At 36.6% G+C, this 18,485-nt stretch overlaps 1 protein-coding gene across 1 annotated transcript in view; it reads left to right on the top strand.

Annotated features, from left to right (window-relative positions):
• LOC138762392 (uncharacterized) overlaps positions 1-18,485 on the top strand; it is a 172,738-nt gene that overhangs the window by 73,037 nt on the left and 81,216 nt on the right. The window contains exons 12-15 of the mRNA XM_069936159.1: positions 2,733-2,823; positions 7,214-7,381; positions 7,902-7,963; positions 12,983-13,109. Of these exons, the coding sequence (XP_069792260.1) occupies positions 2,733-2,823; positions 7,214-7,381; positions 7,902-7,963; positions 12,983-13,109 (448 nt within the window). The remainder of the gene's footprint in view (positions 1-2,732; positions 2,824-7,213; positions 7,382-7,901; positions 7,964-12,982; positions 13,110-18,485) is intronic.

Genomic DNA, 18,485 nt, shown 5'->3' with positions numbered 1-18,485 from the left:
GTGGGATTTGTAGTTGCTCGCGATTGGCAGTGGATAGGTCGTTGGTCGCGGCGGTCGGGCCCTGGCGGTCGTTGGCGATGGACGCTAGGGTGAGTACTTGGTTGGCCGCGGGGGTGGCTGTGGCGGCGGTAGCAGCAGCGGTAGCGTTGGCTCCGGGGGTGTCTGTGGCAGCGGCAGGAGCGGCGGTAGCATTTGCCCCGGGGGTGTCTGTGGCGGCGGCAGCAGCGTCGGCCCCGGGGGTGTCTGTGGCGGCGGCAGCAGCGGTGGTAGCGTCGAGTGTTCCGCATGGGGGCGAGAGGCGGGCCAACACCATGGTTGCAAGGGTGGGCTGCCCCTTCCGGGTTCGGCGTCTCCGTGACGTCAGGCGTTGCCGTGCAGGGGAGCCCTCGCTCTCATTGGACGAGAGCTCTGGGGAAGAAGAGTTTGGATGGGATAGGGGCGGTTGGGCTTCACACGAGGCACTGTGTTTGCCGGCGGCCATTTTAGACCTACAGACTGCAGCAAAGTGGCCCTTTTTAAGGCACTTCTGGCACCTGGCTTTTCTTGCTGGGCACTGGGACCTGCTGTGTTTGTCCCTCCCGCAGAAATAACATTTTGGGTTCGCAGGGGGCAGGGTAGCAGCAGCCGACAGGCCATCAGTGGTAGGGTAGAAGGGCACTCTACTCACATCAGAACGAGGGGTCCAGTCTCTAAAGAGCTCGGTGGACTTTAAGGCTGCATCCTCCATTGTGATTGCAATCCGGGCCACGTCCTCTAGTTTTTCTACCCCTTGCTCGAGCAAGCGCAGCCTCACTTCGTTCGATCGGAGCCCGGCCACATAGGCATCCCAGACGAGATCATTTGTGATCTCGGCAGCAGTTTTGTCCACACAGTTACAGTCCTTGCCCAACGTCTTGACTACTTGTAAATATGCCCTGCTGGACTCGCCGGGCTGTTGCTTCCTCGAAGCAAGCACGAGCCGGGCATGAACTCTTTTCACCGGTTGATTATACAGTTCTTTCAGTACCTTTATGGCTGTGGTGTAAGTGGTCTCATCCTGGATGTTCTCGTAGACTCTCAAGGACACCATAGACAGCAATGCTGTTAGACGCTGGTTATCCTCCTCCATCTCAATGAGTCTCAGGAAGTTTTCAAAGTTCAGCAGCCAGAAGTTAAAGGCTTTGGTGGCTGTAGCTGACTGTGGGTCGATATCAAGTTTTTCTGGCTGAGATAAACGCTCCATCCCTTTCAAAAAAAATTCATTTTGCTAATAAAATTGTAGAGCTCGTCAAAAGAACCAAAGACTTGTTGATCCAAACCAAGGCTTTTATTAGCAAAAGACAGGAGCTCTTCACAGGTGGCCGACCAATCCGGAATGATCCGACCTGGCTAGGGACACAACCCTTTAAGGCCCAGACAATAGGCGTGGCTTAGCTCTCAGCCAATCGCTGTAAGCACAGTCTAGATACAGTAACTATATACACTATGTACATTGGTCATAGATCTGTACTATCACAACAATATAATTGGTTAGACAGGCTATATATCACGCCCCAAAAGTTAAATAAATGGGATCCAACATTATCAGATAGATGTCTTCGCTGTAAGAAGGAAACGGGAACAACAGTACATGCAATTTGGGCATGTGAGAAAGTGAAAAAATTTTGGGAAGATCTAAATCAGGTATTAAATAAAATCACAAAAAGCAACATACCAAAAAATCCATTGATCGATCTTCTAAGTAATATAAGAAGTAAAGAATTAGGCCTCAAACTGGATGAAGCACAAAAAATATTAATTATGATAGCCTTAGCTGTAGCAAAAAAATGTATAATGTCAACTTGGAAATCAGAAGAGAGCCTGAGAGTGCAGCAATGGTACATAGAAATGAATAAACGTATTCCATTGGAAAACAACATATAATTAATAAAAAATAAAGTCACATCACTTAAACAAATTTGGGAACCGTACATGAAACACAACAGAGAGGGCCTACCGCAGACTTCCACCCTCCCTAAAATGATAGAATGAGAAGACGACGAAATGACCTGACCCAGTGTGTAAAAGTAGACAACACAATTTTCTTGTTTTTTTTCATTGTGTGATGACATTGTTTAATAGGTTTATTGTATATGTTGAATGTTTAGTGGGTAGGGAGGGGGGTGGGAAGGAGGGAGGGAAGGGAGGGGGGGAAAAAGGGGAGAAAGTGCCACTGTGTAAATTCAAGAGGGAAGTGTTTGTGTGTATTTTGATTGATTATGGTTCACACTGTGAAAAATTTTAAAAAAATTTAAGAAAGAACCGAGTCTTTATTGCAGTGTACCCAACCCCTGGCCTGCTTCTGCAGTGGCAATTATGTTATTACAGGGAAGTCCATTTATCTTGTTCTGAGATGGCTGTAAAGTACTGACAGAAGATTTTGTTTACTTGCCCACTTCCACGCATTAGTACTTGAATAAAAATACATTTGCATTTTTCTTCAATTAAATTTCATAATATGCACTGTTCAAATGCTATGGGTAGTAAATTATGTGTAATTTCATACAATTTTAAAATATTTTTTTTCATTTAATATAAAATTGTACAATTAAGCTACCACCAAATAAGATTTGGAATTTTTAAATGTATAATTTTTTAAATATTTAAAATTAAGACATGAGTATGCCTTGAATTCAATTCCCCTGTATATTACTGTGAACATTTCTAACATCTCGGATGACAATAAGATTGATACATGTATTTTGATATTGTAGGGCGCTATTGTGCTTGTGTTGTGGTATGGTGCAAAACTTGTGTATGATGGAAGACATGGAAAATCTGGAATTTCTTTTGGGACTTTGGCATGTAAGTGATTGAAATTACAAGCCTTGCAAATAATTTGTGCATGTAAATAATTGTACCTGTATATAATTGGTTCCAGAGGAATTCAATCAACACAGTTGCCACTGCGAAATTGAAGGTGGAAATTTAGATTGATTTTTTGAAACTTCACTCAAACTTGCTGTGGGATCAAGTTGCAGATGCTTGAAATGGTGTTAAATAAGAAATACAAACAGGAGTTGGCCAGTTGGCACTTTGTCTGCCCCACCATTCAATAAGCTTGGTGACCTTTACACCGCCATCATGCACCTGACTCCATCCCGACATTAGTTAATTGTCATTGCTTTTAAAGAAAAATGAGCACTAAATCGTATTAATAGTCACAGAATAGCTTTGTGTAAATGCTAGTTAGGGTTGATTTTTTACTATGATTGCTAATTGGTGAATGATTTGTAAAAACAAAATGCTGGAGAAGCTCAGCAGGTCAAACAGTGACCTTTACCAAAGATAAAAATACATATCTGACGTTTCATGTTGGAGAATGTCTGCATTTTTCTCGTACCTTGATGAAGGACTGAAGCCCAAAATGTTGGTTATGTATCTCTGCCTTTGCTATATAAAGGACATTGTTTGACCTGCTGAGCTTCTCCACCATTTTGTGTTTTTACTTCAACCTTGGTGTCTACAGATTTTCGTGATTTACTAGTAAATGATGTCTTATAATTATTGTGGCTGCACAAGTATGCAGTTCCACATTATTAATATTTTCTTTATACATTAAACCTATTGTGCTTTAATCCCTTCCACAGGATTGCATCTCATGGCACTGATTCATTAATGTCAATCATCTGTGTGAAATAAAGATACTTTTATTGTTGAACTTCAAATGTTGCTTGTTTTGGAAAATGAACGCTGATGGTGAAGACTCCACTGTAATGATATACTGTGTAAAGAAACCTGTCCTGCAATACATTCCTTCAATATACAAAATTCAATTAATTTTTGAAATTAGTTAATCCCTCTTGGTTTTGTCTGCGGAGAATAAAAATAAAACATTACAGTCGTCCAATGAATCAAATTGGAGTCTGCTGTAATTCTGACCCTCAAAATCTATATTCTATCCTAATTTTTAAAATAGCATTAATTTCATTGTCCATAATTTTATGGACACCGACAAAATATACTAGTAACACAACAATTACTCCCCTGCTCTTTCCCTTCCCCTTTAATAATCCCTCTGAAGTGGAGGCACTGTGGAGCTTCAGAAATGGTATGATGATGACTTCCAAATACTTTGTTTTAAACCCATTGTTTCATTGAAGAACTACAATAAATTATTCAAGTTTAGATTTTTTTTTCATTTACTGGTTCATATGGCTATTAAAACAAATGTTTGCATTATTTTTTTGTGAGAAAGCATTCAAATGTTTTATTAGTTTGAGTCCATCAATTTATGGGAAGTAATTGCCATAGGTTAGACTTGTTTGGTTGTTTTCAGGTTCAGAATTGTGCATTGTGACAAATTTCTAATTAAAATGGGGATGTCTTGGAATGGACAGCTCATTAATTTAACAGTTATAGGTGCACAAAACAAGGATTTCTTTGCCATTTAGTTCTGATGGAAAATTTCCTCTTCAGCTGAATTAACCTTGAGTATTGTCGGGAGCAGTGCTGCCAGAGCTCATTGGGGGGCTGCTCTAGGCACCTCGTGGTGGATCCAGCACCTCCTTGTTGCCCTTTTAGTGAGCTCCAGCACTTTAAAAAAGAACGTTGGCACTGCACCCCTGTGTATTGTTGTGAAGAAGATTCCTTTACATAATATAAAAATTGAGCACATTCTGAATTATTTATATAGTTTCTTTCTTTTGCAAATGAACCATTTCTACATTAGTTAATTTGTCTTAAGTTGTGGTAGATCAGAATTAAGAATTGTTCATTCATGGTGTGTGGGTTTTTTTTCACAGATTGATCATTTTCTTCACAATCTTTTCAGATATTTAAAACCTTTTAAACTAAACATACTCTTTCTGTATTCTTGTATTTACCATTGGCTTTCGATGAAGATTTTAATTAAATTTCAACTCCAGTGGAAATTTCTTTCAGCTATAAGTGCAATGTTTTACAATATCATGAAACATCATAATTATGCACTGATTGTGTTCAAACATACCTGTATTGCCTTGTAGAACAGTGGCAAAAATTGATGCATTAAAATCTTTCCCTTTCTGTTGTTGATCTATTTAGCAAAACTAAAATAATTATTAAAGTGAATATCAAAAATGTTCTATCACAGAAAAAATTGTCTTTACTAAGGTTCTTCTTTGTATTGCTGTTATGGAGAAAGAGCATTTGGCTTGCCATTCACAATTGACTTTTATTTGAAAGAAAAGTCTTGAAGTATTTGAAGATGGCTGGGTAGATCATAGACCTTAGAGCCATAGGCTGACATGGGTTAAATCTCTGGTAATCACATCCATCTTCAATTTTATATGGTATGATTGCAACCAGTCATTGGCTTCTCTTTTACCAAATCTTAGTCACAAACTTAAATGGTTCCTTGATATCAAGGCCATTCCCTCTCATTTAATCTCTGGAATTCAAATTCCTGGAGCATATTCAGTTCAAGATTGTGCTGAGGTCTGGAATCTAGTTGCTCAAATTGAACACTAATGAGTAAGTTGTTGGTATAGTCACTGACATGTCCTATTGTTCTCATAAATGTCAATAAAACGTTCTTCAGGTGGATTGGGTTTGTCATGCATTTTGTAAGTAGTACAGACTTTGGCAACAGAGAGCAAAAAAGGATAATCGCCATTAAAACTGGTTCTTTTATGCTGTTTTAATTTTCCAGAACCCTTGTTTAGTTCGATTACATATTTTAACCTGAAATAGTTCTTTGCAGCTATAAACAAAACTTTTTGCAAGTATATGGGAGTTAATTACATCAACTGTCAAAAAAGTTTATTTTCCCTTGCATAGTTTCTTCCTATCCAACAGAATATTGCCATTTGAGAACTTGCAATTAACATTTTTTTTTTAAAATCTGCCTAAAGCAGTTTGTTCATTTAACTTTAAGCATTACTTCTGAAACATTTGGCCCCCATTATGTAATTATTAATTATTAGTTTAATATTCAGAAGAGGTATTAACATATATAAACTAGTAGCCCAGGATTTTGTGGTCTTGCAAAAATATCTCCTTTTATGAAGTTGGGTTGAAAATTTCCACTTTAAAAATGTAATTGATTTGAAACAGGTGGAAAAGTTGAGTATCATGTAACCTGGAATACTGCCATTAAGAGAAATGATGAGACTTGATAGATCAAGATTCCCAACTTGCACTACTGATCTAAATTTTGATTACTTTGCCTGTCACCACTCATCTGCTTCAATCTAGCCCTATCAGCCTTCTGTTCCCTTGCTCGTGCAAGGAGGATCATATGACATGGAAACAGTTGATCAATGAACAGATCTGGATTCCATTATAACCTGTCTAATGTTAAAGTTGCTTTGGAGCGAAGAGCACCTATCAGATGTGTTCCTTGCCTAAGCTTCAGGGAAGCATTAAATACTCACAGAGTACTTGTGTAGTCTTGCACGCAATTTTCATAAGAATGTGGTTCAGTGGTTGCCAAATCCATAATCAATGCAAGTTTATCTTATCCAAATAATCTTGTGTTCAATACTAAATGAAATGCCTAACCCCATTCTGGTAACTAATATATACACTCGTCTTCAGCCGACAAGGTAGGTTTAAATGCATAGTAGGGTAGTTCAACTGCAGAAGTTACTCAAAAGAATTGGCCTATTGCTCAAGAATGGTGGGAGAGTCAAAGTGAATGGAAAAAGGAGGTGGCGGTAGCTTTCTCCTGATATTCCCTCATTCACTGAAAACATCCAAATATGAAATTTGCATGGCATAGGCACTATGAAAAGCTTAGGCTTCCACTGTAATCTTTATTTTGTATACTTCTGAGTTTTGGTCAAATTCAGAATATGACAATAAACATTACTGCATGCTGAAGATGTGCAAGGTTTTTTGGTGCTGACAGATATAAAACCGATTGAGGAAAACCGCTAAATTGTATTTTTTGGTTTTTCTCCAATTTTAATTGGAGAGACTTTCTTTCCCATTTCAGAATATTTGTTTGAATACTTGTAATGTAGCATTTTGTAATGACTTCATTTCCTCTTTCTAATGTTGAATTGTGAGCTCTAATTCTTCCCTTGTTCAAAAAATATATATATTTCTGTCAGGGTGTAATGTCTAATGTCACATCTTAAATAAAATGTTTAATATGAGAGTAAACTAAAAGAAGTTAAAAGGTGGTGGTCTTTTAGTATTCAAAGAATAATGGCCTTATCTGTCCTCTTTTAATTTAGCAATCTTTATGACTCTTCTGTTTTTGAATTAGCATTTATGATCTATTCGATGAATGTTGCTATGGCATTTGGAATGTTGGCATCTCTTTATGGTGACTTCATGCAAGCTGTTGGAGCCTCTATTCGTATCTTTGAGCTATTGGACCGTAAGCCAAAAATCCCTTGTGTGGGTGGAAAACGCATTGGTTCTCTGGAAGGCAGTAAGCAGATTTTTAATTTTCAAACTGTCAGCTGAGCTCTTTCATTAACTTGACTGCTTATAAAATATACTTACTTTGATGAGGGGTTTGAACTATAAATTGGTTTGTATCTTAAACCAGTTAAAGTAGAATAATTTGTGAGCAAGGCAGAAATTAACCAGAAATTGAGATTGTTCCTATACCTTACTGTTCTGTGCCTTTTGTCCTCTTTCAAATACAGTAATGAGAATTAGAAATAAAAATGAACTTGAAGATTGTAGGCCTCCAATATATTCTGGTTTTCTAGAACCATTTGCATGTATAATTTGTCTTGTGTGTTGTAAATTATGACCCTTGTTCACCTAACATTATGCTGAATGGGAAAAAAAAATTCAAGCTACATCAGAGAATGATGTTCATATAGACTGCTTTTCCTGGACTTCAGCATTCTAATGCAAAAAAAAAGTACTCTAAAGTAGAAGATTGAAAATGTGAATTTATACAATGTCCAAGATTAACAAAATGTTTTCCAAAAATAAAGGACTCGAGTTCCAGAAGGTCAGTTTCACGTATCCTACCAGGCAAGCTGCCCAGGTTTTAAAGGTCAGTCTTTTATATTAAATTCTCAAAGCCAAACTTTCCTACCTCTACTTAATTGTGGCTATTTAGGATTGATAATTAATTCTTTTTCTTTTTTTTTTTTTTTAAATTTTTTATTTTTCACACCATAAATCACAATAGCCATGATATACACTTTTTCTTTTCCACACATTTACAGTGACTTTTTCTCCCTCCCCCCTCCCTCCTCCCAAGCCACCCCCCCATCCCCCCCCCCCTCTCATCCATTTTAGTTATACAATCTAGGTTGCATTAATTCAGTTAGACAATGTTGTCATTCAACAAAAATACACCAGAAATTCTACTGAGTCCATTCTTTTCTTCTCTTCTCCTTCCATCAACTTAGGTAATGTTTGTTCCCGGTAGGTTTTCGCTATTGTATTTAATGTAAGGCTCCCATACTTGTTCGAATATTTCAATATTATTTCTTAAACTATATGTTATTTTTTCTAATGGAATACATTTATTCATTTCTATATACCATTGTTGTATTTTCAAATTATCTTCCAATTTCCAGGTTGACATAATACATTTTTTTGCTACAGCTAGGGCTATCTTAACAAATCTTTTTTGTGCATCCTCCAAGTCAATTCCAAATTCTTTATTTTTTATGTTACTTAGGAGAAAGATCTCTGGATTCTTTGGTATATTGTTTTCTGTTATTTTATTTAATATCTGATTGAGATCATCCCAAAATTTTTCTACTCTCTCACATGTCCAGATTGCATGAATTGTTGTTCCCCTTTCTTTTTTACATCGAAAACATCTATCAGATACTGTTGGGTCCCATTTATTTAACTTTTGCGGTGTAATGTATAGTCTGTGTAACCAATTATATTGTATCATACGCAGCCTCGTATTTATTGTATTTCTCATCGTTCCAGAGCATAACTTCTCCCATGTTTCCTTTTTTATCTTTATATTTAAATCTTGTTCCCATTTTTGTTTAGTTTTACCATTTGTTTCCTCATTTTCCTTTTCTTGCAGTTTAATATACATATTTTTTATAAATCTTTTGATTAACATTGTATCTGTAATCACATATTCAAGGTTACTTCCCTCTGGTAAACTCAAGTTGCTTCCTAATTTATCTTTCAAGTAGGATCTCAGTTGGTAATATGCCAGCGCTGTATCTCCCGTTATATTGTACTTATCTCTCATTTGTTCAAAGGATAAGAATCTACTTCCTGAAAAACAATTTTCTATTCTTTTAATCCCTTTTTTTTCCCATTTTCTAAAGGCAAGGTTGTCTATTGTAAAAGGGAGTAGCTTATTTTGCGTCAATATTAGTTTTGGTATTTGGTAATTTATTTTATTTCTTTCTACATGAATCTTCTTCCATATATTGAGGAGATGGTGTAATACTGGAGAAGTTCTATGTTGTACCAATTTTTCGTCCCATTTATATAATATGTGTTCAGGTATCTTTTCCCCTATTTTATCTAATTCTAGTCTCGTCCAGTCTGGTTTTTCCCTTGTTTGATAAAAATCTGATAGGTACCTTAATTGTGCGGCTCTATAATAATTTTTGAAGTTTGGCAATTGTAAGCCTCCTTGTTTATACCATTCTGTTAATTTGTCTAGTGCTATCCTCGGTTTCCCCCCTCTCCATAAAAATCTCCTTATTATTTTCTTTAACTCTTTGAAGAATTTTTCTGTCAGTTGTATTGGCAATGCCTGAAATAAGTATAGTATCCTTGGAAAAATGTTCATTTTAATACAGTTTATCCTTCCTATCAGTGTTAGTGGTAGCTCTTTCCAATGCTCTAAATCGTCCTGTAATTTTTTCATTAGTGGATTGTAATTGAGTTTATATAATTGGCCTAGATTTTTGTTTATTTGCACACCTAGGTATCTTATTGCCTGCGTTTGCCATCTGAATGGGGATTCCTCCTTAAATTTTGAGAAATCCGCGTTATTCATAGGCATTGCTTCACTTTTATTTACGTTTACCTTGTATCCCGACACTTCTCCATATTCCTTCAATTTCCTATATAGTTCTTTTATTGATAGTTCTGGTTCTGTTAAGTACACTATCACATCATCCGCAAACAGACTGATTTTATATTCCCTGTCTTTTATTTTTATTCCTTTTATATTATTATCTCTTCTTATCGATTCTGCTAGTGGTTCTATAGCTAGCGCAAACAATAATGGTGATAGTGGGCATCCCTGCCGCGTTGACCTGCTTAAGTTAAATTGCTTTGATACATGTCCATTTACTGTCACTTTCGCTAACGGTCCCTTATATAATGCTTTAATCCAATTAATATACTTCTCCGGTAAACTGAATTTTTGCAATACTTTGAACAAGTAATTCCATTCTACTCTGTCGAAGGCCTTCTCTGCGTCTAAAGCAACTGCTACTGCCGGTGCTTTATTTCCTTCTACTGCATGAATTAAGTTAATAAATTTACAAATATTGTCTGTTGTGCGTCTTTTTTTGATAAATCCAGTTTGGTCTAAATTTACCATTTTCGGTACCTGTTCTGCTAATCTGTTCGCTAATAGTTTAGCTATTATCTTATAATCTGTGTTTAGCAAAGATATTGGTCTATATGACGCTGGTGAGAGTGGATCTTTCCCTTGTTTTAGTATCACTGTAATTATTGCTGTTTTACATGAATCTGGTAAGTTTTGTGTCTCATCAATTTGGTTGATTACATCCAGGAGGGGCGGTATTATTAGGTCTTTAAATGTTTTGTAGAATTCTATTGGGAGTCCATCCTCTCCTGGTGTCTTATTATTTGGTAAATTTTTTATTATCTCTTGTATTTCTACTGTTCCAAATGGTTCTGTTAATTTATTTTGTTCCTCTATTTGTAGTTTTGGTAGTTCAATTTTAGTCAAAAATTCATCTATTTTCCCTTCTTTCCCTTCGTTTTCGGTTCGGTATAATTGTTCATAGAATTCTCTGAAGTTTTCCTTAATTTCTTTTGGATTATATGTAATTTGTTTGTCTTTTTTCCTTGTTGCCAATACCATTTTCTTAGTTTGCTCTGTCTTAAGCTGCCATGCTAGGATTTTGTGTGTTTTTTCCCCTAGTTCATAATATTTCTGTTTTGTCTTCATTATATTCTTCTCCACCTTATATGTTTGTAATGTTTCATATTTTATTTTTTTATCAGCCAATTCTCTTCTTTTGGTTGTATCTTCCTTTATTGCTAATTTTTTTTCTATGTTTATTATTTCCCTTTCCAACTGCTCTGTTTCCTGGTTATAGTCCTTCTTCATCTTGGTTGCATAACTTATTATTTGCCCTCTAATGAATGCTTTCATTGCGTCCCATAGTATAAACTTATCTTCCACTGATTCCGTATTTACTTCAAAGTACATTTTTAATTGTTTTTCAATAAATTCTCTAAAATCCTGTCTTTTAAGTAGCATGGGGTTTAATCTCCATCTATACATTCTTGGAGGGATGTCTTCTAGCTCTATTGCCAATAACAGGGGTGAGTGGTCCGATAATAGTCTAGCTTTATATTCCGTTTTCCTAACTCTCCCTTGTATGTGGGCTGATAACAGGAATAGGTCTATCCTTGAGTATGTTTTATGTCTAGTCGAGTAGTATGAGTATTCCTTTTCTTTTGGGTTTTGTTTCCTCCATATGTCCACAAGTTTCATTTCTTGCATTGATTTAATTATAAATTTGGTTACTTTGTTCTTCCTGTTAATTTTTTTCCCCGTTTTATCCATATTTGGATCCAAATTCAGATTGAAATCCCCTCCTATTAGTATGTTCCCTTGCGTATTAGCTACCTTCAAAAAGATATCTTGCATAAACTTTTGATCTTCTTCGTTAGGTGAGTATATATTAAGTAGATTCCAAAGCTCTGAATATATCTGACATTTTATCATAACATATCTCCCTGCTGGATCTATTATTTCCTCTTCTATTTTAAATGGCACATTTTTGCTAATTAATATAGCCACTCCTCTTGCTTTTGAATTATACGATGCTGCTGTTACATGTCCTACCCAATCTCTCTTTAATTTCTTGTGCTCCAATTCAGTTAAATGTGTTTCTTGGACAAATGCTATATCTATTTTTTCCTTTTTCAGTAAATTTAGTAGTTTCTTCCTTTTAATTTGGTTATGTATTCCATTAATATTTAGAGTCATATAGTTCAGCGTAGCCATTTTATATTTTGTTTATCTTCTCTTTCCGTTTTTCCATCATTACCTTTCCTCCTTTTCCATTTCTGTTTTCTTATTTTCAACTCTTTACCAGACAACATTCCTACAACATCCAACATTTTCCTTATTCTCCTATTTCTATCTTCTTTATCCCCAATCTCCCCTTCCCCTCCTGAGTTGCCCTTTATCCCTTGTCGGACAACCACATCTCCCCTCTCCATTTGGATTTGCGAATCCACTCGCAAGCGTCAACTGATTTTGCAGTGACCGCTCTTTTCCCCCCACCCAGCCCCCCCCAGAAAAGATTTCGTTTTTTATATGTCACAAAGGTAATTAATTCTTTTTCAAGAACCAGATGATCACTTGTACCTTGTAAGGAGGTTGATGCTTTCATATTAAATTGTTAGACTTGGTATAGGGGTATGAGGCAGAAATGAAGAACTTATCAAAACATTTATGGTCCAGTGATCATGGTATTGTAAGATTTAGGGTATCTGTGGAAAACACTATGGGCTACTCTGAGGTTAAAAAAAAAATTCAATTGTACAAGTGCCAATGTTGGTGGATAAGATCAGTTTGTGCTTGGGTAAATTGGAATTTAAGATTGGCAGGCAAAATTCTAAATAATGGGAGGTCTTTAAGGTGGAGAGAATTCAATGATAATCAAGGAACATTCTTGAGAGAGATGAGAATAATCTATCTCGTGCAGATCGTGTGGGGTTCTGCTGATTCAGAAAACTACGGTGCGAACATCCAACCAATATACTCAGTCTTTTGTTGTACTTGCAGCATTGATTTTAGATTTCAGTACAATGGCTTGCATTGTTATAAATGTCTCTCTGATCTTTGGAAATATTCGCTTTGTAGGAAATTACATTTACAATTGAACCTGGTAACATGGTCGCCCTGGTTGGTCCATCTGATGGAGGAAAATCAACAATAGTCAATCTGATTGAGAGATTCTATGACCCAGACTCTGGAAGAATATTACTTGGTATGATGTTTATCTCGACTATACGTCAGCAAAACTAAATACTATGCAATTTTATATCTCTATAATTCAGACATTAAAAATCTTTTAGTGAATGTTTAAATTAACATTGAATCTTAAGAACATTTTCTTTGTGGTGAGACTTATTAAATACTTAAATAAGAATAGCCTGATGAAAGATCTAAATCAGTAGTCTTCAACCTTTTTCTTTCCCCTCACACACCACCTTCAGTAATCTCTAAGCAATCAGTAAGGGATTATTGAAGGTGGTATGTGAGGGGAAAGAAAAAGTTTGAAAACCACTGTTTTAATTGTACCTGATTGGCTCATTATGTGCACTGTTTCATAATTCCAAAGGAAATAGGTCAATGGCAACTTTTCTCAAACAAAATATTTCAGTAACAATTGGGTCTCAATCAGTGGTTCTCAACCATTTTTTTCCACACTCATAATACCACCTTAAGTAATTCCTCAGTAATCACAGTACTATGGAATATTGTGTTCAGTTCTGGTCACTTCATTTCAAGAAGGTTTGGAAAGGGTGCAGAGGAGATTTACCAGGATGTTTCCTGGATTTGAGAATGTGCCTTATGAAGCAAGGTTAACAGGTCTTTTCGGAGTGAAGTAGGGTGAGAGGTGACTTAATAGAGGTAAATTAAGATTATGAGAGGGATAGATAAGGTGGACAGCCAGCACCTTTTCCCAGAGTGATAGTAGCAAATACCAGAAGAGATCTGTTTAAGGTGAGGGGAGATAAGTTCAAGGGAGATATCAGAAGTATGTTTTTTTGAGTTGTGGGTGTCTGGAATGCATTGCTGGGGATGATCATGGAAACAAGCAAATGGGTGCAAGTGAAATGGAAGGTTATGGGTGTGAGGTAGGGAAGGTTTAGATTGTTGAGTAGGTTTATATCAGTTGGCACAACATCGTGGACCAAAAGGCTTGTACGTGCTGTTATGTTTTATGAAATCAACTATAGAGTGTCTTGTTCAGCTATTCTTCTGATTTATTAGAAAATATTGCAGTTATCATAAGATGTATGACCAAAGACTTCTTTTGATAGTGAAAATGAGACTGTCATTCTTTGCCAAATGCAGTTTGCTGTCAAAAGTCCACATCTATTTTTGGAGCTGGATTACAATAATAATGGGGCCATAAATTTTGGATCGACAAAGGATAGAATGAATTTTTTTTTAAATACTGGAAAGCTGGGAGCAGAGGAGATCTCGGATGTCTTGGGGTCTGGTGTGCCGAGATTATTAAAATGTACTGAGCATGGAGCAATAAACTTAAATACAAAAACAAAAGGAATTCTGGCTTTTTTTCATACAGAGGGAGTCAAGCTATGTTACAGCTATGAAATGTGGGATGTTATGACCACCATGTAAGGAAAGGGAAGAAAACTTGGAAGAAGTGGATTAAGATTTGCTGGAAATGTATACAATATGTAAATTATGCGAAGAGTGCAGAAATGAGGATTGAGTACTGCTGAATTGAGAAAGTTGGCAGGTGGTGCAATTGAAAATTCTCAGTTGCTATGATTGGTTGTAAGAAATCATTTTGACATGATTTTAAAATTGTAGGATTGCAAAGGTAATAGAAATCTGAAACTCCTTTCAGAAAATGTCTGTAGAATAGCAGTTAAATATTAATTTTAAATCTGAGTTTTATTAACCAAATGTTATTAAGAATATAGATAAAACAGAACAGGTGTATGGAATTAAGTCAGAAATCAGCCACAATCTCACTGAATGCTGGGACACATTTGACTGATTAAAAGATCTTACCCTGCTCTGGTATTGATTCAAGCTTCATGGATTTTTTTTATTGTCACATAATAATACATTTAAAATGTAACTTTAACTTTTGCCTGTCATAAGGCAGACAGAGTTGCCATTAGTATTGCCTAGCTCCCCTTACAGTACGAGAGAAAGAGAAGCAAAAGAAATTTACCTCAGTCACTGAGTGTCTGTGGATTCGCCTCCAGTGCTCCAGCAGCCTCTGCAGTCACACACATCTTTTTGATTCATCGGCAACCACAGCACCAGATCCAAACCTCCAATGCGATCAGGATGCCTTAAATGCCCGAGGTCCTTTAGGAACCTTTCTTGTCCTCGGCACTCTCTCAAATCCCACTTCTGGTACCTGGTTCCCATGACCCAGCCTCCAACAACCTTCAGCCCATGCAGGTCCCTGGACCGCAAGTTACCTGCAGCTTGCATGGGGCGCTGAACCCCTCGCTGATCTGCTGCCATGGTTACCTTTCCTCTGGGTTGCTCAGTCGCTGAACCCCTCACTGGTCTATTGCCACAGTCACCTTTACTGAAGGATCGTCTCCTCTACTTTTCCTTCTCAATCAGGGTTGTTTTCCCCATTTCTGGTACCCTGCGCTAGTCTGCTGCTCTCCTGGAGTCTGCAACTCCTCTTGGCTGCTGCCAAGCATAGGCACTTCCATCTTGGACACCGAATTCACGGTTGCAGGTTTTTTTTTTACTGCAAACACTGTCGACGCATTTAAAAGTTTGAATTGACCTTTGGAGCAGCACTGTCTCTCTGGGTCTGCACCATGAAATCATTCCTTATGATGTTGATGCACTATTTAATTTGGAGAGCTCCAAATACTTTAGATCAATGTTGATAATTATAGGCTTGTTTAGCTTGAAGTGCTTTGGGTTTTGCTATTTAAAATAGGTTTTTGCCAATCATTTTTAAATTCACCTAGTATTGCATTCTTCATCAAAAAATCTTATTCGTATCCCGCATGTAACAAGAGTATCCACTTTCAAAATTTTGGTTTGTTTACTATAAATGCAATGTATTAAGTCATTGAATCCGCTAAGCATATTTGGCAGTATAGTTGAAGACTGTCGTGCCAACATCAAATTGGAAGATTTTAAATAGTAAATTCGAACCATCTTGATTGTAAATGGATGGAATTTAATGCAGACAAGGTGAGGTGTTGCATTTTGGAAGGACAAATCAAGAAACGATGTACAAGGTGAATGGTAGGTCACTGAGGAGTGCAGTAGAACAGAGGGATTTAGGAAAATAGATCCACAATTCCCTGAAAGTGGTGTCACAGTTGGATAAGGTTTTAAAGAGAGCTTTCAGCATATTGGCCTTCATAATTCAAAGTATTGAGTATAGGAGTTGGGAAGTTATGGTGAAGTTGTATAAGACATTGTTGAGGGCAATTGGAGTATTATGTGCAGTTTTGGTCACCTAACTACAGGAAACCTATCAATAAGATAGAGAGTGTAGAGAAGATTTACTAGGATGTTATAGGGAAAGGTTAAACAGGTTAGGACTTTATTCCCTGGGGTGTAGAAGAATGAATGGAGATTTGATAGAGGTATTTGAAATTGAGGGGCACAGACAGAGTAAATGTAGATCTGTATTTTTCACTGAGGATAGGTGAGATACACCAGAGAACATGGGTTAAGAGTGAAAAGGGAAAGGTCAAGGGAGAACATGAGGGGGGATCTTCTTCACACAGAGAGTTATGAGAGTGTGGAAAGACCAGCCAACTGAGGTGATGAATGCAGGGTCAATTTTAATATTTAAGAAGAATTTGTACAGGTACATGGATGGTAGACGTATGGAGGGCTATGGACTAGGTGCAGGTCAGTGGGACTAGGACAAAATGTTTCAACACTGACTAGAAGGGCAGAAGGGGCCTGTTTCTGTACTGCAGTGTTCTATGATAAACATTGCATAAACTCACTTTCTTTGTATTGTGCACATCCAAAGGTTACATTCTCTGATTTATTTCTTCCATACACTCACAAATGATTGCACTTAAGTTTAAGAAACCAAGTGGAATTGAAAATATAAAACTAACAAAGCAATGGCAGTATTGAAAACTTGAAATTTGTGACTATTGATGCATTTTCCTCCGGAGCAACTCAGAATTTTCATAGAACCTTAATTTTTTTCTCGTAACCTGACATTCACAATTGCTGTGCTATTGAATTAAAATTCCACCAGTTCCTTGTGTAGCCGTGGTAGTTGTGTTTCAAGTTGGAAAATGTACAATTTTTCACATTCTGGGATGATTAAAACAATCTGCAGACTCTGCATTTTTTTTCTAGCAGCCTTTTATAGTAATGAAACGTCTATTTAAAAAAAAATGAAAACATTGCAATGCTTGGTAAGAGTATTCATTTAATTGTTGCTATTAGATTTCAGTGGATTAATAGTGACTACCCCATTCTGGCATAATTTCCAGCTTGTTAGGGATATCCCCTCTTCATGTGACTTTCTGGTTGTGGGATGGGGGTGGGCAAGTTTGGGAGGAAAGATAGAAGATTGACAGCTTGCTAAAATTTGGATGCTTTGTTTAAATCTATCTTGCATATCCTCCAAGTCACTGCAGTATGATTGTTTGGAGGATGTTTTTATGCACTTGATAACATGTGACTTTCTTGAGAATGTGTAAACTTTTGCTTTCAAATTATTATTATTTGTGATTTAACTTTGAACATTTCAGATATTTTCAATCCTTCAACCATGAAGTAATTTTATTTGGTTCTGAAATTTATAGTAAAGCTGTCCCTTTTGAAATATTTTTATTTCCAGATTTGCAATCATCTGCAAATCAAAATAGGATATTTGGAATTCAACTTCACATGTGGTCAAATGCTTAAATCAGTGAAGGTCCCATGAGTATTTTTGCTTAAGCGAGGGACCTGGGATGTGTTTTTCATTTTTGATGTGCATCTTTCAACAGCTAGTCTGTTTCCAATTGGGTCTTCAGCACTGAGCAGAATATTATCCTCCAACTTCATTTATTTATAGTGGGCTTTCTTCTGTTAAGGCAGGTAATCATTTTTGCATTGCAGATATAATTGGGTGGAGTTTCTATTTTATCTAAGTACAATTTTACTATAATTTATCCTTCAAGTTGCTGTAATCTGCTTTAAAGGAAATCACAAAATTTTAAGTAGATAGATTTTCCATAAAATTCTGCACTAGTTTAAATATTCAAATACGGTGTTGCCCAAAATAACTGGCCATGTTCACAGAATGCTTTTAGCACCACCGCAAGGTTGTACTAATTGCTCTCTTCTTGAAAGAGACTTAAGCTATTTTTTATTTTGGAGCTAAAACAACAGACCATTCTGAATTTTAAGTCTACCAAGTGATTTCTTCATCCAAAATTAACCTGCAAATGGTTCTATTTACAGTATATATCTTTTGTAATTTTTAACATCAAGCCATTTAAGGTTGGAGGATTTGTAATGATAAAATAAAGAATGTTCATTCTTTGTGGCATCCTATTTAATCTGCTTCAAGCTACCACTTCAGCATTTCAAGGGATATTTATAAAATTCACATTTAAAATTACTCTGCACTATAGCGCTGGTTTATAGCCAGTTT

Source organism: Narcine bancroftii, chromosome 4, assembly GCF_036971445.1.
Source record: "Narcine bancroftii isolate sNarBan1 chromosome 4, sNarBan1.hap1, whole genome shotgun sequence".
Lineage (NCBI taxonomy): Eukaryota > Metazoa > Chordata > Chondrichthyes > Torpediniformes > Narcinidae > Narcine > Narcine bancroftii.
The sequence above is the reverse complement of the archived record's forward strand: the minus strand, read 5'-3'. Positions and strand labels throughout refer to the sequence as shown.